The sequence below is a fragment of the Mobula hypostoma genome, chromosome 1, assembly GCF_963921235.1.
Source record: "Mobula hypostoma chromosome 1, sMobHyp1.1, whole genome shotgun sequence".
NCBI classification, from domain to species: Eukaryota; Metazoa; Chordata; class Chondrichthyes; order Myliobatiformes; family Myliobatidae; genus Mobula; species Mobula hypostoma.
In genome coordinates, this window is record NC_086097.1 from 76856795 (window position 1) to 76880619 (window position 23825).

At 39.2% G+C, this 23825-nt stretch overlaps 1 protein-coding gene across 9 annotated transcripts in view; it reads left to right on the forward strand.

The window, feature by feature from the left end:
• ryr3 (ryanodine receptor 3) overlaps positions 1 to 23825 on the forward strand; it is a 380840-nt gene that overhangs the window by 207488 nt on the left and 149527 nt on the right. For 8 of the 9 annotated variants that reach the window (XM_063051027.1, XM_063051036.1, XM_063051064.1 and 5 more), the window contains 14 exons: positions 499 to 631; positions 1357 to 1460; positions 2797 to 2932; positions 5908 to 6088; positions 7984 to 8086; positions 8261 to 8381; positions 10449 to 10618; positions 11168 to 11388; positions 13411 to 13501; positions 14264 to 14404; positions 15785 to 15948; positions 16800 to 16878; positions 20231 to 20320; positions 23542 to 23679. In XM_063051027.1, coding sequence (XP_062907097.1) covers positions 499 to 631; positions 1357 to 1460; positions 2797 to 2932; positions 5908 to 6088; positions 7984 to 8086; positions 8261 to 8381; positions 10449 to 10618; positions 11168 to 11388; positions 13411 to 13501; positions 14264 to 14404; positions 15785 to 15948; positions 16800 to 16878; positions 20231 to 20320; positions 23542 to 23679 — 1872 coding nt within the window. The remainder of the gene's footprint in view (positions 1 to 498; positions 632 to 1356; positions 1461 to 2796; positions 2933 to 5907; positions 6089 to 7983; positions 8087 to 8260; positions 8382 to 10448; positions 10619 to 11167; positions 11389 to 13410; positions 13502 to 14263; positions 14405 to 15784; positions 15949 to 16799; positions 16879 to 20230; positions 20321 to 23541; positions 23680 to 23825) is intronic. The other variant, XM_063051044.1, reaches the window with a different exon arrangement.

Genomic DNA, 23825 nt, shown 5'->3' on the forward strand with positions numbered 1-23825 from the left:
AGGATCAAACTGGTGAAATTCCTCTGGGCCATCTCCAATAATATAATAGTTTTCATCATTTCGAGGCTCAGTACTCCAGTGCTTTATATCATTGCAATAACACTACTCTATGTTTATAAATTCAAATAAGTGCCAACATTTTATGGCCTTCCCTATAACTTGCTGCATTTGTCTGCTGGCTTTTTGTATTTCATGCACAAGCATCCCCAAGTCCCTTATGTTAGTGCGTTCGCAGTTTATTGCATCAATTCAAATAAAACTCGGTTCTTCTCCCTACAAAATGAGCAACATCACATTTTCCCCATATTATACTCCATTTGTCAATGTTTTGCCATTTCTCTTAACCTATCATTGTCTCCTCACATCTTGAACTTTTCACCATTTCTCCAGATTTTCAGCATCTGCAGTACTTTTGCCTTTGTGTTGGTATTTGAAGTTTTGTTTGCATTTTAGTTTCAGCAGGCATTTTCTAAAATCTTTTGTATTGCCTCTGCATAGGAGATTGCTTTCCCAGAGATGGTGGCAAGCTGCTGTCGATTCCTGTGTTACTTCTGCCGCATCAGCCGTCAGAACCAGAAGGCCATGTTTGATCATCTCAGTTACTTGTTGGAAAATAGCAGTGTTGGACTGGGTACCTTGTTTAATTTTAACTGATGAGATCGTTTCATGTGAACACGTGCACAAGTTCTCCAGTTTCTGCATTTATGTTTGCCAAAGATTCTTTTTTTTAAATTACATTGAAATATTTTGGAAGCTACTTTTAATACTTTCACAGTTTCAGATTAGAACATGCTCTGCAAAACAAAACATTCAAGTTTAGATGGTCCATTGTTTTACTGTTATGCTGGTTCATTTCTGAAGTGTTCATAAGGGTTCATAAGGCACAAGGCTATATAAATAACTCTTTTATCAAGTTTCTTTCTTTGGCATGTCATATTTAACACAGCTTTCAGTGCTGATTATATTTCTAAGAATATCTTAAACAGTAGCAGTAGTCAACAACAGGATCTTCTCCTATTATTATTGAATACTAGTGACATACTAGTGGTATTAAGTGGAAAAATAGCATTTGGGAGTGGCCCACAATGACAGGTGCCAAAGTTGATCTGTGAATTTGACGTTGGAATTTTATTCTAGTACTTTTGTTGAAAATGAAGATAACCCTTCTCCACATGCACATATAGGAGAGGCTGCCCTCTGCTGAATGAATGATTGAACTGCAAATGCAGTTCCTTGCGTGGATTAGGGCTTTGGAACAATCTCTAAACTGTGGTCGTATATTGTTAATGGTTATTTTGGTTTATCGACAGAAGTAAAAATTATATTATTGTAAATGCACTTATTCTTTCGAAACAGCATCCCCCAGTATGCGAGGTTCCACTCCTCTAGATGTAGCAGCTGCCTCTGTGATGGACAACAACGAGCTGTCACTTGACTTGCAGGAACCTGACTTGGAAAAGGTAACTCAACTAATATAGGGTCAATATCACCTTACACTGATTTTCTTATATCTGAAGCATTTCGGGAGGATCCTCGGTGCATTTCAATACTTTGAATCATCTTAGGGACTAATTCAACTAAAGAACATTTGCAAAAAGGCTTCAGAATGTTTGGATGCATTGTTTTTGCTTCGCGCCACACAGCAGTAAGCAGCAGAGTTTTAATACATGGTTTCTTGTTGGTGTGTTTTAATTCATTTTGTTTATTTTTGGGTGCTTTATTTCTTGTGGCACTGTTAATTTGAGTACTTATTTAACCTGCTCTTTGCTACTAACCTAAAATTCATGGTGATGTATGATGAGTGGGATTCCCAAAATGCCATTGGAAGAAGCTTGCAAGAGGGGAACACCATTTTCTCAAATAAAAGAACTTGGAAGATTGAAGGCACAGAGTGGTTTCATGGGTTTAGGATGAAGGTGTCATTTTGACATTGTGCTTTTTGTGCAAGGTGGTGCAAAGCAAAGCATCACACACAGAGTGCTGGAAGAACTCAGTGGGCCAGGCAGCATCTACGGGAAAGAGTAAACAGCTGACATTTCAAGCCGAGACCCTGATGAAGGTTTACTCTTTTTTTTGCTCTTTTCCATAGATGATGCCTGGCCCACTGAGCTCGTACAGCATTAAGTGTGTGTTGCTTTGGATCTCCAGGATCTGTAGATTTTCTTGTGTTTGGCATAAAACAAGTTCAGGTCTTCCCCAGCACATAGTTAGGTTCCATTGTTATGAGCTGTTCATAACCTGAGCAGTTTGTGAATCAGAAATGGGTCAGAAACTAATTTCCCACATGGCAGAAAATGCCTGCTGTCCTGCAGCAACTGGAAAATCTAACCCATCGATCTCCCAAGCACTTATTCACATGTATGGGCTGCACATAACTCTGATGTTTGTTAGCTGGGGACAAGCTGAATGCAATCATGGAAATGCAGGTGTCATAAATTGTGGTGGGGAAACAGTTTTCTTTAGCCTGGTATGAAATGCATTTGCTCGGTAATTAAATTTTACATATAGGACAACGCATCTTGTTAGCTTAGTGGATTAGTTACAACAGCGTAAGTTAAAATGTGAATAACCTGAACAAATGTGAGGATGAAACTAATGAAGGTTATGTTCACAAGGACGTCTCTCCAAGTATAACATCTAAAGAGTAATTACAGAATTTTTTTGGCTGAGATCATTAACTTGCAAGTGTTTTATTATGATGTCACAAGTTATAAATGTTAAGTAAGCTAATGACAATATATATTGTTTCAATTATAAAAGTGGTATAAATAACAGATGAATGCTTCCATTTGTCAGGTGGTGACCTATCTTGCTGCATGTGGCTTACAGAGCTGCCCAGTGCTAGTGGCCAAAGGTTATCCTGATATTGGCTGGAATCCTATTGAAGGAGAACGTTATCTGCTGTTCTTACGATTTGCAGTCTTTGTCAATGGTAAGCTTTATGCCAGATTTGCGATCATGGCAAATGTTGAGATACATTCAAAATTTAGGTCCGATCCCAATTAGCCTCAGTTTCTGCTACAGTAAGTCCAAACTAGGGTCTTTTCTGGAGTATTGGAACTGCTCTTGTGTTTACTGATGACATCATGTGAAGTTATTACTGATGGATGGTGGCAACTTGCAGATTTCTTGCCAGTGACTTGTCTTTTTAAGATGGCGTTCTGGGATTAGACTTAGAACATAGATGGCAAAATGAGGCTAAGGACCTAACTTGCTTACAGGTTGTAGCATTCCTGTGAAAAATATGATGTGGTTTATTAGAAGAAGTGATTTCTGTTTGACCTTTGTAAATACTTAGTTTCAGTTGTTTAACTTAAAAAATTGGCTGATGATTTAAGAATATAAGGTTCTAAGACAAAAGGAGCAGGAGCAGGCCACCAAGCCCCTCAGTTCTATCCCAGTATACTTTACAATCAGCCCAAGCCTCGCCTCCTGTTATGTGACGGTTCCCCATAGATTTCAAATCCGTGTCAAACTCACAGGTAAGAGTGGAAAGAGAATTTCAGAGATTCAGCAACCTGTTAATGAAAAGTTATTCTTTCAGAGCTCACTTCTCAACCTTGTCTGTTTTCTTATTTGAGATTCGTCCACTATTGGAAACATATCTCGACCTTGCAATCTACCTAGTTGTGACTTTGTACCTTACTGTCTGCCTGCAGTGTACTTTCTCTCCAACTACAATACTATTCTGCATTCTATTATCTTCCCTTATATTATCCCAATAAATTGATATGATGATCTGTATGGATGGTTTGCAAAACAAAGAATTTCACTGAACCTAGATACAAGTGACATTAATGAATCAATTTACCAAACTTGATACCCTGCCATGCCCAGTTAAGACCTTGACTATTTTAGTAAGTTCAGCCCTCCAAAGTAAACCAGTCTAGACAGCTGATGACTTTAGTTGGTAGTTGATGGTTTTAATTTTCAAAAATACTCTAGATTTGGGAGAGGTTCCTTTTTGCAGAATATCAAATGTATCTCCTTTATTCAAAAAGCAAGTTAGTCAGAAAGTAGGACATTTCAGGATAAGTAACATACTGTAAGTCATTGGAAAATTGTGAGAAAGTATTACTGAGGTTGACCGAAGAGGGCAATTAGAAAAAGACAAGCTAATCAAACATGACATGCAATTGTGAAAGGTAATCGTGTTTGAGCAAGTTCAATGTATTATGAATAAAGGGTAACTGAAAGTATTGTTCAAAATACTCAGTGTCCACTTTATTAGGTACTCATGTACTCCTGCTCATCAATGCAAATATCTAATCAGCCAATCCTATGGCCACAATTCAATGCATAAAAACATGCAGATATGGTCAAGAGGTTCAGTTGTTGTTCAGTCCAGACATTAGAATGGGGAAGAAATCTGGTCTAAGTGACTTTACTGTTTCATGATTGTTGATGCCAGAAAAGGTAGTTTGAGTATCTCAGAAACTGCTGATCATCGGGGATTTTCACGCACATGAGTCTCTAGAGTTTACAGAGAATGAGGTGAAAAACAAAAAAAAATCCAGTGAGTGGCAGTTCTGTGGGTGAAAACACCTTGTTAATGAGAGAAGTCAGTGGAGAATAGCCAGGCTTGTTCAAGCTGACAGGAAAGAAAATAACAAATAACCATGCAGTACAGCAGGGGTGTGCAGAAGTGCGCCTTTGAATGCACAACATGTTGAAGCTTGAAGTGGATGGGCTACAGCAGCAGAAGACCACAAATATACACTCAGTGGGCACTTTATTAGATACAGGAGGTACCTAATAAAATGGGCACTGAATGTAGATTTCATAAGAGCTTTAATAAGCTGTCATAACAAAGAATACTGGATAAAGTAAATATTCATGGTGCAGGAGATAGCATATTGGCATAAGATAAAATAAGAAAAAATGACAGATTTCGGAAATCTGCAAAATAAAACAAAGCAATTCTGAAAAACTCAGCAAGCCAGGCACATCTGTGGAAACAAAGAGTTAACTACCAATTTTAGCCATTTGGTCTACCCTATCAGAGATATTCCCTTTTTTCCACCAGACTTTCTTTATCGGCTCGTCCGCTTGAAACCAACTTGTTTTTTTTCTCTTCCCCAGTTCTGCTGAGAGTCCCGGACCTGAAATATTAACTGTTTCTCTTTCTACATATGCTACCTTACTTGCTGAGTATTTCCAGCATTTTCTGTGTTTATGGTATGACTAGAAGATTGATTGGATAACAAAAAAGAAACAGGCATAAATAGTCAGCGTCTGCTTGGCATACGTGCCAAGGGATCAGTGCTGGTGCCCCTACCTTTTACAATTTACATAAGTAATTTGGAAAGAAGCACTAATTTTTTTTGATGACACAAAGCTTGGTAGGAAAATAAATTGTGATACGAATATGGAGTATCACACAAAAGGATATAGATAGGTTAAATGAGCAGGACAAGATCTGATAAGCGTGACCCACACTACTTGTTTAAAAAAAAAAGTAAGAAAGGAAAATACTAGAATCCATATCAAAGGATGTAATAGTAGAGCATCTTATAAAGAAACATCAGACTGAGCATAGCGTACATGGATCTATGAAAGAAAAATCACGTATAACTAAATGGCTGGAGTTATTTGGGGAAGTAACAAATATAAAGGAAGATATGTAATAGATGGATAAGTAATAGACAAGGGCGATCAGTGGATTTGGTGTATTGGGATTTTTTAAGGCACTCTCCCAATAACCCTTGATTCCCTTGATATTCAGAAATCTGTCACGCTCTAAATATGGCTTTATATGTCAATCTCGGGTCAGCTCCTGCCATGTTATGCATGGCAAGATAGTAAGTGTTCATCTGAATTGGATATTTCTCCCACATATTTACCTCGCTAAAGAGGTGTGACCTGATGAAAACATGTTAGAAAACACGATTCTTCTTGTTGCTTAAGGTGAAAGTGTTGAGGAAAATGCGAGTGTTGTTGTGAAGTTGCTGATTCGTCGCCCAGAGTGCTTTGGGCCTGCTGTAAGAGGTGAAGGAGGAAGTGGCTTGTTAGCGGCAATGAAGGAGGCCATTGAAATCTCAGAAGATCCCTGCCGTGATCTCCCTCCTGTTGAAGCTGGGAAAAATGGGTGAGTCGCAGTTCTCTTTTTCAATCAAGTTGCTGTTCTGAAGTTAACAATCCAACAGAATTATGTATAGGTTGCCTACGTGAATAAAGATTTCCAAAGGATCTTGAATCAAGATTCAAGTTTATCCATCACATGTGCACCTAAACATACAGAGAAATGTGTTGTTTGCATTAACAACCAACACACCTGAGGGTGTGCTGGGGGCAGCCCACAAGTGTCGCCACACATTCCGGTGCCAACATAGTGTGCCGACAATGCTTGGCAGAACAGCACAGAAAACAACAAGCAACAAAACAAGCCCCATTCCTCCTACCCACCCACATACATACGCAGCCCTTTAATCTCAGGACAACCCTCCAATCTCCAGTCACTGGACTTCAACCTCATCAGCAGACTTGCAAAGATTTTTGTTTGTATTTAACATTTTAACAAATTAACATGACAATGACAAGTAAGTTAGTAAAATTAATTTCAATAGGTTTCAATGGGTACTTTTAATGTCAGAGAAATGTATACAATATACATCATGAAATTCTTTTTCTTCGCAAACATCCACAAAAACAGAGGAGTGCCCCAAAGAATGAATGACAGTTAAATGTTAGAACCGCAAAGCCCCCCCCCACCCACACGTAAGCAGCAGCAAAGCAACGTTCCCTCCTCCCCCGCCAGCAAAGAAAGCATCGGTGCCCCCCACAGAGCACTCAAGTGTGCAGCAAAGAATCAATAAAGACACAGACTTGCAGTACTCCGAAGACTACTCATTCACCCAGTATTTGTCATACCACAGTCTCTCTCTCGCTCTTGTCCCCATTTCACAGCGAGAGGGGAGACATAGCAAAAGAGCTCACTGATTTATGGTGTTAAAAATCTGCTGCATTGCTTCTTCCGAGCTCTGTGCCCAAAGAACTCGGGTCTCTGAGCACACAACCAGCAGCCAGCTCCCTGCTTTCGATCTTCCATCTCCCATGACACACCAGTTTTCAGCAACGGCACTGACCTCGAGTCTGCCCGCCTCCAGAGCCGCGAAATCCTGGAGCCCTGAAGGTGTGCTAGTCCTCTAGGCCGTGTCCTTGGCATATTGAATAGCTGCCAGTAGTGAGACCCCAAGGTCGGGGTCCCATTTCCGCAAAACCAAAGTCAGTGCATAACTCCAGGTCAGGATCTTCAAAAGTGCCCTGAAAGGGAAAAATAGAAATATTGAAGATAGAAATAGAACTGTTTCCAAAGATGCAGGCAAAGGAGTCGTACATCGTACTCCTAAGCTCTAGCTTTGAGGTAAAAAAAAATGGTTAACCAACAAAACTTGATATTACAATGGAATCAAGATCACTGGGAAGAAATGGAGGAAGTTAAAAAATGAGAAGACAAGGTAGAGCACTCCATGCACTTTACTGAAATTGGACTCCCATTGTGCCACTGCGAACCAGATTTACATTTTGCAAACACATGAGAAGTTTCCAAGGCATTTGCAATTACTGTAATCTGCAATCCATCATAAAATGCATTTAGAGCCTCTCCCAACATTTCTTATCGGATCACAAAAGACTTTTGGCACTTAAGCCAAAGAGTTTGTATACAAGGTTCTTTGAGTTAATAATTTAGAATTAATTCAAAATGAATAGCTGTACACCAGAATTGAACTGTATGTAAAGTAAGTATGTTGTCATAAGATAAAGTGTAATGAGACTCTAACATAATCTAGTTCTGATATAATCTCTCTCCACTTTGCTCTGGTACCTGAACCCAAATTCATTTTCATTATATTTGCTGCATCAACATGAAGAAGAAAACATTTTCACCAAAGTTATGTGACAGCACCCAAACTGCTGTACAGTTTTTTTTTGCTTCATTTATTTGAATAACTTAAACTGTTTAAATGGCTCCTTTTAAAACAGTGGTAAAGAAGAGGATGAAGAAGTTGTGCATATGGGTAATTCTATTATGTCCTTCTATTCGGCTCTGATTGATCTTCTTGGACGATGTGCTCCAGAGATGCATGTAAGAAAGCTTTTTAGAAGTTTATTTTAAAAAAATCATTCTACCCCTATATCAAATTAATGAAATATGTATTCTGAGATATTTAATGGGTTTACAATTTACTGAATGTGGAGATACATTATTATTAAAGTCTTCAGTCTGCCAACTACTGCCTTTTCATCACTATTCCCTCAGTTAATCCAAGCTGGCAAAGGCGAAGCTATCCGAATCCGAGCTATTCTTCGTTCTCTAGTGCCAACTGAGGACCTGGTGGGCATTATTAGTATACCACTGAAATTGCCTGTTGTCAATCCAGGTATGCCATTTCTATTGAAGTACGTTGTTAAACATATTGGCAGCTCTTCAATGCAGGTAATTTTTTCCCATAATTTTCCCCATGGTGAGTCAAATTATACATCATTTTATGATTAGCCATGACATATGTGGCACATAAGATATTTTTCCCTACATCTGTATCCCCTTAGTGTGTAATGAGCAGATTTTAACATTTGCTCTGCCCTTGCTGGGTGTAATGTGGCTGGAATTATTGGAAACAACAGATTTCAGGTCTTGAATGTGTACCACATTTCAGCTTGCTTGTTTTAGTTGTCGGGGATTTTCGTTAGCTCTGACACTAGGATGTGCCATCCCAGCAGGAGGACAGGAAGAAGGCATGTCCAATCCGGTTTTATCTGCTGCTATTTTTGTGGAATTGCTTCAGAACTACAGCTTGCAAGAAGGTTGTGGGGACATTTGTTCAGTAGGCTATAACCGTATTATTAAAATCACTTTATTGGGTGCTCAATGCCAGGGAATGTAGGTGAGGCACAATAGCTGGTTGCAGCAAATCCAATCAAGGAAGAGAAAATCAGGCAGACTTCCTACCTCTAGTCATTATGCCAACTGAAAGCTTGTGTATGTATTATGTGAGAACCAGATTGGGTTTTGCTATAATGCCAGACTGCTCCTTCTGTGTGACTGAATGCAGTTTTTAAATTTTCTCACCACCGAAGTTGGCAGATCAAGAGCTGTTGCGATGAAATGGGGATGTCTACAACAGCCAAGGCCTCTGATGCAGAAGAGGCAGTCTTGTATGACTTTATAGTCTTTCCACAACTTGAGGATGACTCCTGCATGGTACAAGATCTTGCAACAGTTAGCATGCATGGATCATAAAAGATCAGGTCTGAAGAGAAATTTGACTTTGATGGATGACACAAAGAAAGAATCAACAGCTTCCAATGTTAACACAGTTTATCCAAGCTCACTCTCAAGGAATTGATAATTGAGTTCAAAGTTCAAAGTAAATTTATTATCAAAGTACATAGATGTCACCATATACAACATTGAAATTCGTTTTTTTATGGGCATTCGCAGGAAATATAAAGAAACAAAAACATGCAAAATAATAATAACAATTAAACAAGCAATACATATCAGGAACATGAGATGAAGAGTCCATGAAAGAGTGTCCATAGGCTGTGGGAACAGTTCAGTGTTGGGGTGAGTGAAGGTATCCCTTCTGGTTCAAGAGCCTGATGGTTGAGGGGTAATAATTGTTTCTGAATTTGGTGGAGTGGGTCCTGAGGCTCCTGTACCAGCAGTGAGAAGAGAGCATGGCCTGGATGGTGAGGGTCTCTGATGATGGATGCCGGTTACCTGCGACAGCGTTCCATGTAGGTGTGCTCAATGGTGGGGAAGGCTTTATCTGCTGCTTTTTGTAGGCTTTTCCATTCAGGGGCATTGATATTTCCATACCAACCTGTGATGTAACCAGTCAATATACTCTCCGCCATACATCAAAGTTTTAGATGACATATCAAATCTTCGCAAACTCCTAAGGAAGTGGAGGTGATGCCATGCTTTCTTTGGAACAGACTTATCTACAGCACAGATCCTCCCAAGTGATAACACCAAGGAATTTAAAGTTGCTGATCCTCTCCTCCTCTGATACTCCAGTGAGGACTAGCTCATGAACCTCTGGTTTAGTCCTCCCAAAGTCAACAATTAACTTGTTCTTGCTGACATTGGGTCAGGGGCTGTTGTAGCACCACTCAAACAGATTTTCAAATCTCCCTCCTATACGCTGATTCATCACCACCCTTGAGAACAGGGGTGTCATCAGCAAACTTATGTATGTAATGGTGCTGTGCTTTGCCACCCAGTCATAAGTATAAATCGAGGTGTAAAGGGCTGCAGCCTCCTTAAACCCAAACTCAGTTACAGTGAATATCTTTGGGAGAGGAAGAAGGTGGGGAAAAGCATTTTGAATGTATGATTATTTCTTGGACTTTGTCAATAATAAGATCCGATTTAATGCGGCAACAGGAAAAAATATTTTGTCAAGCTGTACTTTATGAACTATATTTTGGTGGTTTGACAGATGGAACCATTTATGAGCCGACAATGTCTGCAAGTTTCTGTCCTGACCACAAAGCACCCATGGTACTGTTTCTGGATCGTGTTTATGGTATTGAGGACCAAAGTTTCCTGCTTCATTTGCTCAAAGTTGGGTTTTTACCTGATCTAAGAGCATCTGCCTCCCTTGAATCAGTGAGTAAAAGTGGTTTATTAACATCAGCAATGTTATGTAAATTTGGTTCACTGCTATTTGTGCTGTTTCCTCTGTTGAGTTAGTATGTCATAATGCATTCTTTCAGTTGTCTTTCTCTCCTTATGTGTTTATTAATTTGATCAATGACATGAAAATTAAGTTTTGGAGAGTTAATATGCATTAGGCTTCTCTCCATTCTGACAGCAAACCAACAAGAGATTTCAGATAGAAACTTTATCCAATACTTCTATTCTTCCATTAGAGGGATTAAATGGCATTGAATTACACCTGAAGGGCAATATTCTAATCGGCCAAAATTGAATTTGTAGAGCATGCCTAATCAGAGTAATTGACAATAATGTATTCTAATCACATGCTGAAGAAGAAAGTAACATTAAAGTTACAACTTAAGAAAAAATTGATAAATGAAATATTCATTGCAGTATTCTTTTTATCTTCCTTGTGTTATAATTATTAATTCAGATAAAAACAAATTTGCTGTCTTTAAAGTTTACCCATAAATAATTATTGTCTTTCCATTCCAACAGGCTGACTTAAATACAACGGAGGTAGCCCTTGCCCTTAACAGATATCTCTGTTCAGCAGTGCTTCCATTGCTCACAAGATGCTCACCTCTTTTTGCTGGGACAGAACACTTTGCCCCTTTGATAGATTCTACGTTGCATACAATATACAGATTATCCAAAGGACGTTGTCTTACCAAAGCACAGCGAGAGTCAATTGAAGAATGCTTGCTGTCAATATGCCGGTACAAATATTTTAATTCACAATTCCAAATCTTCAGAATTACATTTGGTGATATGTCTTTTCATATTCCATATGACTATGCTGATTATCTTTCAAGTACCTTGGGTAGAGCGAAGGAAACAAAATCTAAGTTGTGATTTTTTAAAAATTTGCTCACCTAATTCATCAAAAAATTTTCCGATTTTTGACCAGGAGCCAATGTTATCCTGTACGCCCACTCCAAGTACTTGTGGTAATTAGTTAAATACGTTTGATTAAGAAAAATATCTTTCAACATCAGATTGAAAGTTACCAATGAAGAAGAAGAAGAAGAAGAAGAAAGCCCTTAACTCTGAGTGGAGTCATCGGGACGCCGTCGTGATGGCGTTTTTTTAGTAGGCTTTCTTATTTTTATGAGGCCGAGTTGCTAGCTTGACGCTCAACCCAGCACTGATGGAAAGCGTGCAAGGGAGCCGGCTGTATTTGAACTCGACAGCCTTCGCTCCGAAGTCCGGCGCTGATGCCACTACGCCACCAGCCGGCCAAAAGCTACCAATAGCCTTATATAAAATTGCCACCTACTGGCAAAGTAATGAGCTCCTACCACACTTAACATGTAGATCTATTTCGTCGCAACAGGCCTTAATTTTTTGACTGTGTCCTCTTCCCTTGGATTTGACATACAGTACTCAGCAAAAGACTTAGGCAGATATATATTCCTAAGGTGCCGAAGTCTTTAGCACAGTACCGTATTTGTCAACATAGAGCGGAGAGTGAGTTTGTAAATCTGGTGAGAGCAAAGCATATTGGGAATGGTGAGAGTGGAGCACCACAGGAGGGCTGTGGGACAGGTGACACAGAAGGAGTCCTGGGGTGGGGGGCTTGTGGCGGTGTGTGTGTGTGTATGTGTGTGTGTATGTATATATATATGTGTGTGTGTGTGTGTATATGTATGTCTAAGGCTATTTGCACAGTACTGTAAAGGGGTGAATTCTGGATACACAGCAGGGGCAAAGGAGGCAAACATACCAAGAGATCGGGGGAGAGGGATGATTACTTTGGGAATTGTAGTTGTAACATAATAAAAATGTAGAGAAGTGATGACCAACAAGACCGGTAGGAATCTAAAAATGAGGGCAAGGGAGCACTAGGGGGCTGAGAACCAAACAGGTCAGCGAGTATCATCATGATAGTTGAGTAGGTATATTCACTTTGGCTAAAACATGTCTGTCAAAACATGAGGATATGAAACCAGTCAGGAGAACATAACATTAACTCTAGAGAATTAACTGTTTTAGCAGCAGGCAGAAGATGTAGATGTGCATCATAGGGGTGAAAGGAAACAGTTTTTGTAATTACAGGACATGGGAATGGAAGTTCAGTCTCAGTAATTCTGAAGGAGGATGGATGTACTACCATGGTACAGAGCCTGTGATGGGAACAAAGGTCATTCTAAGATATGGGTAATCATTATTCATTCAAGTCTGGATATCAGGGGAAATAAACAATCTTGCTGTGTAGAGATATTGAAGGGATTGTGAGAAGTGATGAACAGGTGGAGCTATGCCATGAATGTACATTGTGTGGAGGTTACAGTGTCTCTAGGTCATGTTGTCAAAGATCAGATATAGAAAGGAGCAAGTTCAGGATGCATTCTTGGGAAACCCAAGAGAACAATTCAGGATAGGAAAAGAAGCAATTACCTGAGTTTCTCCTTATGACTAAGAGCAACATTTAAGACATTTTCAGGAAGTTCTCATTTGTTCCTCTCTGGGTCTTTGGCTGCTACACATCAAAATGACCAAAATTATTGCCATTTCCTGCTAGATTTATGGTGTTCTGGATTTGTTTACAAAGAAATTGGGTGCAAATCCTCATCATCATATTCCTTATAGGATAATGAAGATGATGTCCATTACCTGTAAACCATGGTGCTATCCCACCCTTAGTGAACTTATTAAACTGAGCATGTTTTCAATGATAAATCTAAAGAACCTTTAATTTTCCCTACACTACACAATTTTTAATTGTTACTATTTTGCAGGTATCTTCAACCTTCTATGTTGCAACCACTTCTGCGCCGCTTTGTTTTTGATGTTCCCCTTCTGAACGAATACTGTAAAATGCCACTAAAGGTATATGCCTAACATAGTCTTTCACTGATTAAAAATTTATGTACTTTACAATTGTTGAACATTCGTTAAATTGCAATTGGAAGCCAAGTTTATGATTTCAACAAGTTTAAAGTTTGAGTTCCTGGATTTTATTAAAAATGTCCTGAAGTTGAGAAGTCTTTTAGTATAATATTTATGGAATACTGATTTCTCATATCACTGTTGTCATGACATTAATAAAGTCTGTGGAAAATACTGTATCTGGGTATGGATTTCCCAGTCAAGGAGAAATTGCAATGGATTCTGTGACAGTACCAGTCCTGCACCCAGACATTTGCTTACATCCAGCCTGTTCTTAAACTCAAGGGATCCTGCAGATGCTGGAAATCTTGAGCAACAAGCATAAAATGCAAGAGCAACTCAGCATGTCGAGCAGCATCTGTGAGGGGGAATAAACAGTTGACATTTTAGGCCTAGACTCTTAATCAGGACTGGAAAGGAAGGGGCAAGATGATGGAAGGGAGAGGAGTAGAAGCTTACAGGTGATAGGTGAAACCAGAGGTGTGTTGGTGGAGAAGGGGGATGAAGTAAGAAGCCGAGAGGTGATAGGTGGACAAGGTAAAAGGCTGAAGAAGAAAGTCTCTAATAGGAGAGGACAGTAAGCCATAGAGAAAGGGAAGGAGGAGGGGCTCAAGAAGGAGCAAATGGGCAGGTGAAGAAAGCAGAAGGGGTGTAAGGAGAACTTTTTATGCTCCTCATGTTAATTTCTTATTTCAATTATAGCTTTTAAGTAATCATTATACACAGTGCTGGAAGTACTATTGCCTGGCATCTGGATGGGGCAGTTATGGAAGTGCATCTGATGAAGAGTTGCACCTTACCAAGAAATTGTTCTGGGGAATTCTGGATGCACTCTCAATAAAAGTAAGATTAATCTTGTGTTCTTCAATTGCATTAAAGGTTTCCTAAAATTTGGGCTTGCATTGGTTATTGAAGGTTAGAGCTGTAAATGTGGAAATATGTCAAAAAAGGCAAGGAAATATCTGTATTTCACCAAGGTTAAAAAAAAGTAAATAAGCTACTGAAATGGTATATATGCCTCACATTATTTCAAACATTTTAATTATGCTTCCTCAGAGTTACATTCTTTATTGAAAATAAATCTCTGAGCCTTGAATAATTGGTGTTTTAAGAATAATGCAAAGCCTAAAAAGTGTTTTTGGTGTCCTCTTGAACATGGGTATCCAAAGCAGCACTGTTAATTCTCTTGAATTATATAAACGCATTTTGACATGCTCAGATAGATTTTGGAAATATAAAACCAGAGCGTCACAGAACAGTTGCAGTGCAGAAGGGGGTCATTTGGTCATTTGTGTGTGTGCTAGTTATTTATCAGAGCAATTTTCTAGTCCCATCTCCCAACCCCAGTCCTTTCTCTGTAACTTTGCTGCACTGTATTTTTATCCCGTTCCCTCCTGAAGACCATATTAGAAGGCAGTGCATTCAGCTGAAATTGAAAAAGGAAACTTAAGAAAGGCAGCAGCTATAAAAAAACACAAACTTAAGTTTTTTTGCTTAGTGACTTTCAGAAACAAGTGAACCTGTCAGACTGAAGACAAGTTTTAAGAAGCAGGCAACCAAGAAATGAGCAAAAGAGAAGAATAGTTCAGCACGAACTAGATGAGCTGAAGGATCTGTTTCTGTGTTTTATTTTTCTATGACTCTGTGATAAGTAAATGATTCCACTGAGCCAAAGAGGGTGGTAATGGAACAAATGAGAAAACAGAGATGTAAATGTGAGGAGCAGAGTCTCAGGGCTAAATGGTACTGAAGATGATCTGGCAGTAACTATAGTAAAAGTGAAGATGTTACTTTAACAGAACAGCAAGATATGTTGGACGATGGGCTTGCTCTGAGAACAACAAAAGCTTGCTGAGACAATGTCCTTGTTTATCTTAAGGAGGTTTGAGAAAGGGTTAGATAATGGACTTGAATAGTATGTATTTTTTTGTTAAACACCACCCTGAGTTTGAAAATCGCAGAGCAAGCGGTGTTATTATTTCAAACATCTTCAACATTATTGAAGGAGGTTAATAGGCAATCTATTGTGTTGCACAGTGTTTGCAAATGTATAAATGATTGATGCTATTTCCATGTATTGCTGGCAATGATACTGCTCCATCAGTTGGAAATGAAGGTCTGAATATATTGCTTACCGTTACATTTAGTGTTTTATCAGTAATCAGCTGTACTTCTCATTGACGTTAATGATCCTGCCATCTAATTGCCAAATCTCTCCAACAGAAATATCACCCTGATCTCTTTAAAATGGCTCTGCCGTGCCTAAGTGCAATTGGAGGGGCCCTCTCCCCTGACTATGTCGATTCCAGCTTTTCCAATGACTTGGACAGACAGGCATCAGTGGATGACAAAGGCAACTTTGACCCGAAACCCATCAACACTTCTAAGTATGATTTCAGAATAAAATAACAATGGCTTTCAATGAATATGGTCCCGATACGATATCATTGTTTATGATTTGAACCGGATATTAATATGAATCTGCAAAATAACTCTCAATGCTTAGGTCATTAGTAATGTTAAAAAAGAATTGTAAATTCACATCTGCTTCAAAAATAATGCAATTCTGAACTTCATTCTGAAGGTTTTACATTTCATTGAAGAAGTTTTACTCTTAATACCTCTTCACAGATGAAGCAATTTATTAGAATTTCTAACATTTTTTTATTTTGTCTGAATATTTGTAAAATTATTTCTTAAGTAATTTTTCTTTGAATAGCATGCATGAACTATTTCAGCATAACATCAGGTCCATGAATATTGCTTTTTAATCTGCATTTACTAAGAGATTTGCAGAATTAGACTGGAGATATTAGGAAAGGAAGTAACGGTAATTCAGATGGCATCAACACCACTGAATAATTTTATATAGTTTCTGTAAAACAACATAACCTCATTTTGCCTTTGTCTCATAATTGGCACAATTTTGTCAGAAAATATATAAAACCCAAACTTACCGGCAGAACAGCTGCTCACATTGATAAAGCACATTGTTGAACCTTTAAAACCCACTGGCAGTAAGGTAAAATAACAAACTTCGAACTTCATTCACAAACTATTTGGTGCAAGGAGATCTTGACCAAATTTGGTGGTTCTTTGACCAATTTGGCAATCCTCCATTAGTTTCATTATAAATAATTGCCTAACCTAGTTGCAGAGTAATTTTGTTTTGAAAATATAGCTTCTTAAAAACTTTTCATTTCAACTTGTTTATAGTGTCTTTAACTCTGTCTTTCAGTATTTCAATTCCGGAGAAGTTGGAGCATATTGTGAACAAATATGCAGAACATCTCCATGAGAAATGGGCTCTTGAGAAGGTAAAATAGTAAGGGCATATTTTGGACATTGGCAATATTTTCAGAGAAAGGAGTTGAAAAAAAGTTAATTTTAAGTTAGAGTAAAAATGATAATGCTGGAAATCCTCAGCAGCTCTAGCTCCTAATGATGGGTAAGTGACGAATAGATCTACTGAACCAGGTTAAATTCTGACCTTGGTGCCATCTGTGTGGAGAGTACAACTTCTCCCCTTGACTCTGTGGGTTTTCTCTGGAACCCTCTGTTTCCTTCCATGTCCCAAAGATGACGGGATGCTAGCGTAATAGGCCACTAGAAATTTCCTCTGGTTTGGAGATGAATGGTAAAATATGGGCAGATTTGATGGGACTGTGTGGACAATTGAATGAAATGAATATGCAAATGCTGAATGATGTGCTGTACTTTCACGCTCTGTAACTCAATGATTTCCATCCAGAATTAAACCTAATCTCCATTTCTTGTCTTCAGCGCACTCTGCACAGCCCCCTGTTCTTACATGAAACAAGCTCCTGGGTGCCTTCTTCCAATGGGAAGCAGGCTCTCTGCTGGTCAGCCTAGTGCAATCAGTACTTGCAATCAATGTTAACAAGATGTGACAAGAAAATACTTTAAAATCCAGAGAAGCCTCAGCTCCAGCTTCGCTGAAATTGAAACTCACTGACACAGAGTAACAATAATTCAGAAACAATTCTATTAAATGTATTATTAAATAATAAGATCAAATAAGATACAAATAGAAAACTTAATCCATATAAACACTAGGAAACAACTAAATACATTTAAATCAACTTGATTAAATAAAGAAGGCTCATACTTGCACTTTACTCCTTAGCTGATGTTTCTCCATTAAAACCAAAGGGACTGCTGAATTTAAGCCAAGTCTGACAGGCAGAATTCCCAACCGAAGTGCTATGAAATCTGCTGTAATTTTTGCTCTCCAGCTGGACTCCATGTAGAGTACAGTTGATCCATCATCTGTTAAGAAGTTTAAGGCTTGTGCTTTCATTCAGAGTAATCCACACAAAAGCATGTATACAAGCCAACAGCCTTGAATTGGAACTGGTGGATTTTAAGTATAAGACATTTCATTAACTTGCATTTAGTACTGAATTGGACAAAAATTTAAATACTGCTTCAAGGTTCAGCAGGCATCTGAAAGATACAATGCCTTTACATCAAGTTACCACACTTATTAAGTTGAAGGCGTAACTCCCTGTAAATGTTCTATAGTCATAACAGCTGTTTGCCTTGGTATATAATTGATTTTAATTGCATCTTAGAGTGACATTCAATTGCAGAATACTCAGCAACATTGAAATTCTGAATATTGCCTTCTGTTTACATTTGACAATCCAACTACACAGAAAACCTATGGAGAATTTTTTTTGGAGTTGTGGGCCTGCTTGCTCTGGTAGTGCAAGTAACATGCCAAAAGCATAAAATAAAAGTGGTAGCTAATTCTACATAGTACAGATTAGGGAGTAAAGGAATACTCTCTGCTTTCCTGGAGGAGTGCTGCTCCAATATTACTCACAAAGCACTAGAAACTTCCGGAACACTATAGCCCACTTGACACGCCAATGACCATCTGTGTCCTGTTGCTGCAGTATGTATTATGTACAAAATGCACTACAACTACTTGCCTGTGCTGTTTCAACAGCATCTGCCATATCATAGACCACGACCACTAACTAGGACAAGAGCAACGAAAACTTGGGCACCTATAAGTTTCCTTTTCACTGGCCCATCATCCCAACATGGAACTGCAAAGTAATTCCTTTACCGTTGCTGGATCTAAACCCTGGAATCCCCAGCCCAACAGTATTATGGGGTAACACACATCAAATTTGCTGGTGAACGCAGCAAGCCAGGCAGCATCTCTAGGAAGAGGTACAGTCGACATTTTGGGCCGAGACACTTCATCAGGACTAACTGAAGGAAGAGTTAGTAAGAGATTTAAAAGTGGGAGGGGGAGGAGGAGATCCAAAATGATAGGAGAAGACAGGAGGGGGAGGGATGGAGCCAAGAGCTGGACAGGTGATAGGCAAAAGGGGATATGAGAGGATCATGGGACAGGAGGCCCAGGGAGAAAGAAAAGGGGGAGGAGGGGAAAAACCCAGAGGATGGGCAAGGGGTATAGTCAGAGGGACAGAGGGAGAAAAAGGAGAGAGAGAGAAAGAATGTGTGTATATAAATAAACAACGGATGGAGTACGAGGGGGAGGTGGGACATTAGCGGAAGTTAGAGAAGTCGATGTTCATGCCATCAGGTTGGAGGCTACCCAGACGGAATATAAGGTGTTGTTCCTTCAACCTGTGTGTGGCTTCATCTTTACAGTAGATACGTCTATCCATGGCCTCCTCTACTGTAAATTCTGATATGTCTATCCATGGCCTCCTCTACTGTAATTTGCTGAACACTTACGCTCTGTCCGCCAGAGAAAGCAGGATCTCCCAGTGGCCACACATTTTAATTCCACATCCCATTCCCATTCTGATATGTCTATCCACGGCCTCCTCTACTGTAAAGATGAAGCCACACTCAGGTTGGAGGAACAACACCTTATATTCCGTCTGGGTAGCCTCCAACCTGATGGCATGAACATTGACTTCTCTAACTTCCGCTAATGTCCCACCTCCCCCTCGTACTCCATCCGTTGTTTATTTATATACACACATTCTTTCTCTCTCTCTCCTTTTTCTCCCTCTGTCCCTCTGCCTATACCCCTATCCCATCCTCTGGGTTTTTTCCTCCCTCCCCCTTTTCCTTCTTCCTGGCCTCCTGTCCCATGATCCTCTCATATCCCTTTTGCCAATCAACTGTCCAGCTCTTGGCTCCATCCCTCCCCCTCCTGTCTTCTCCTATCATTTTGGATCTCCCCCTCCCCCTCCCACTTTCAAATCTCTTACTAACTCTTCCTTCAGTTAGTCCTGACAAAGGGTCTCGGCCCGAAACGTCGACTGTACCTCTTCCTAGAGATGCTGCCTGGCCTGCTGCATTCACCAGCAAATTTGATGAGTGTTGCTTGAATTTCCAGCATCTGCAGAATTCCTCGTGTTTAAGTATTATGGGGTACCTTCACCAGGAGGTCTGCAGCAGTTCAAGAGATGGCTCACTGCCACTTTCTCCTGGACATTTAGAGAGAGTTAAAAAATGCCAGCCTGGCCAGCAGTGTCCAGTCTTGAAAACTGAGTTACTATCTACCCAAGTTAAATGTTGAATGTTTATATTGTAAAGCGAAAAAGATAATATTAGAGAAAAATGTAATGAAGTCATTATGAAAAAGAATTGTGAAAAATGCATAATTGTCGTACATTTCAGCAAATGAGATTTAGTTTTGCTACTTACTTGCAGATACAAAATGGGTGGACGTATAGTGATACAATCAATGAGAATATGAAGACTCATCCATTATTGAGACCGATTAAAACATTAACCGAAAGGGTAAGGGACTTCAGTGTATGTTTTGTGTCTAAATTGGGTTGTTACTACTGGTTGCTGCATTATTTTCATTAAATTATAGGAGTATTTACAATGAAGCTTTGGCTCCAACTACACTCTTGAATTTCTATTCATGGGTATAACTGTTAGGGAAGTGTTTGTTTCATATCAGGGCTTAAGGATAGTGTTTCATGGGAGAAAGCTGTTGTAGGAGGAGTGCAGGTGGGTGAGGAGTTAAAATATGTTGATACAGTAGCAGAACTGGAGTAGAGGATGAGGGATTACTTTAAGGGGTCAGTGTAAGAGCTGGACACGACTGTTGCAGCTCTCCACAGTGCAGTGCAATTAGAAGAGGCCTCACAGATTAAGAGCACAGTACTATTTTGTAAATCCCCTTTAAACTTACCTCCTCACCTTAAACACCTCCAGTATTTGACATTTTAAACCTGGGAAAAGACTTCTTCTTCTATCTATAACAAAAGACCATAAGATAAAGGAGCAGAAGTCGGCCATTCGGCCCATCGAGTCTGCTCCACCATTTTATCATGAGCTGATCCACTCCCCCGCCTTCTCACCATAACCTTTGATGCCCTGGCTACTCAGATACCTTTCAATCTCTGCCTTAAATACACCCAATGACTTGGCATCCACTGCCGCCCGTGGCAACAAATTCCATAGATTCACCACCCTCTGGCTAAAAAAATTTCTTTGCATTTCTGTTCTGAATGGGCGCCCTTCAATCCTTAAGTCATGCCCTCTCGTACTAGACTCCCCCATTATAGGAAACAACTTTGCCACATCCACTCCGTCCATACCTTTCAACATTCGAAATGTTTCTATGAGGTCCCCCCTTCATTCTTCTAAACTCCAAGGAATACAGTCCAAGAGCAGACAAACGTTCCTCATATGTTATCCCTCTCATTCCCGGAATCATTCTAGTCAATCTTCTCTGTACCTTCTCCAACATCAGCACATCCTTTCTTAAATAAGGAGACCAAAACTGCCCACAGTACTCCAAGTGAGGTCTTACCAGTGCCTTACAGAGCCTCAGCATCACATCCCTGCTCCTATACTCTATTCCTCTAGAAATGAATGCCAACATTGCATTCGCCTTCTTCACTACCGACTCAACCTGGAGGTTAACCTTAAGGGTATCCTGCACGAGGACTCCCAAGTCCCGTTGCATCTCAGAACTTTGAACTCTCTCCCCAGTTAAATACTAGTCTATCCGTTTATTTTATTAACATTGAGTTAATAAAAATAAAAATCAACAAAGTAGGTTGCTTTTTACCCATTTTGTGTTTTTTATCTATATTGTTTCCCACATAAATTCCAAAAGAGCAGATTTTATTCCATATATCAATGTTTTGGTTGTGAATTGTGCGTCTCCTAAGGATGAATTTCCACCACTTGGACTGCTCTAATGCAAGGGTCCCATAATTTAATTTGATGCTGAACACCTGTATGTTGACCTGGTAACATTTTCCCTCCTACACCTAATAATGTCATAGCTGATATTAGAACACTTCTGTGGTTGAAGAATGCAGGTGCTTTAGACCATGACACTATTTAAATATGTGTGCCAGTTGGCTGAAATTGATTTCCTTGCTAAGATTAACTTTTATCTGTTTGATGGCAATATCAAACAAATGCAAAGATACATTTTGCTTCCGACAAATGTCTGACTATCTTTAGTCTGTTGGTGGTAATGTTAAAGTAGATATAATGATAGTAGGTTTAAACCCCATATTCTTAATCTATATTTTAGGCTATATTTTGTCATGTTTTGTTTCCAATGCTAACAAGCAATTTTGTATCCAGTACATAGAAATTCTCTCTCCTTTGAAAGTATTTATTGTTTTCCAATAATTGTATATTGATTACTTTGAAATATCTTTAAAGTATTGGAGCTGAGTATTACCACACTATAAATGTTGTAGAGCAATCTTTGCCGAATAATTTTGTCAAATTTTTAAGCAGATTAAATAAATCTCTTTAAACTTCTTGCATTTTTATACTGGGTTACCATGAAAGGTTTTATAAAATATGTCCTTTCTTTGCAATTTACATGTTGTGATGTATTTATTACATCACATAACATATTGCATGATTCAATATTGCAATGTTATAATGATCGTTGGAGTAAAGATCACTTCTGTAAATTCAGTCAATCAGAGATACCTTGCTTCAGTTGAAACCATGTTGGACATTGTCTATTTCAGATGGGCTTTAACCAAGATCTTGTAACCTTCATTTCAAAAAGGTTATTTGAACAAAATAATGGAAATAGTAGCCTTTATCAAATGCTCTATACTGATCTCCACTTCAAGCTACAGTCACATTGCACTGATGGGTTATGGTGCTCTAAATAGTTCCAGTTAAATATTGCTTGTACTTTTTAAAAACAAAGACATCACTCAGGATGCACTCGGGCTGGCAGACTGAATGTGTGCCATTGCCGGGGACTGGCAGCACCTGCTTCAAGTGTTGACAGACTGCCCAGATCATATGGTATCTTTCATCACCTCCTGTTAAATGTGAAATCTGCCTTCTCCACAGCTCTTTTTCTTTGTCAGCACAGCTCTCCCAAGCCTTGAGATTTCTCTATAGTAAAGAAAGCTCAACAGTTTGTAACCACCCTTGCCATGGCAGAGTGTACCCCTGAATATCACATCTCAGTGCTTACCAACAGCACTGTTTGCCCCAACTCGCCAAACATCAGACTCTTGGACATCACTTTTATGCTGAACCTTGGTGATTCATAGTGTTGAGGAGGACATAGTGTCAGATTCTTGCTGCAGCAGCAATGAGACGGTTTGAGGTTTATGCCCAGTTCCCAGAATGCAACAGCAGAGGGCAAAGGGTTGCACACAGTTTCTCAGCACAGCAGGAATCAGCAAGGAGGTACCAGTGTACAGTAGAAATGTGAAACAGGCCACCACGTGAGATGACACATTGGAGTCATTATTTAAAGCATATATACACGACCCTCAAGACTATGTAACTGGGGGTCTGACTTTGTATCTATAGGTTTATCCACAATAAAAGAACAATATAAACCTCATAATGCTTTAATTCTAATTTCATTTTTTATGTATATGCATCACTCCAGCAAAGTCTATAAATATCAGGTAGTCATGGAAATTTGCAGAGTCCTTAAAACTGCTTTGTGTACTTCCAATATAGTTTTAAAATTATTGAATTGAACTACTCTTGCTACACAGGAAAAGGAATTGTATCGCTGGCCATCCAAGGAATCTTTCCGGATCATGTTGGCTTTAAATTGGAACATCGAAAGGACAAAAGAAAGTGAAGCCATGATGCAGCACATTGAAAATGAGAAACTACGCAAGTCTTCTCAGGTACAGCAACTTCTCTTCGGTCTACCAAAGCGGCTCCTGTTACTTTCTCAAGTATGTTTTATGAAGAGATTGGAGAAATAGTCATTTTAGATTTCACTTATTCATGTGGCTTTTTGGTGTATGTTCAGCTTTGATCAGACCCTGTA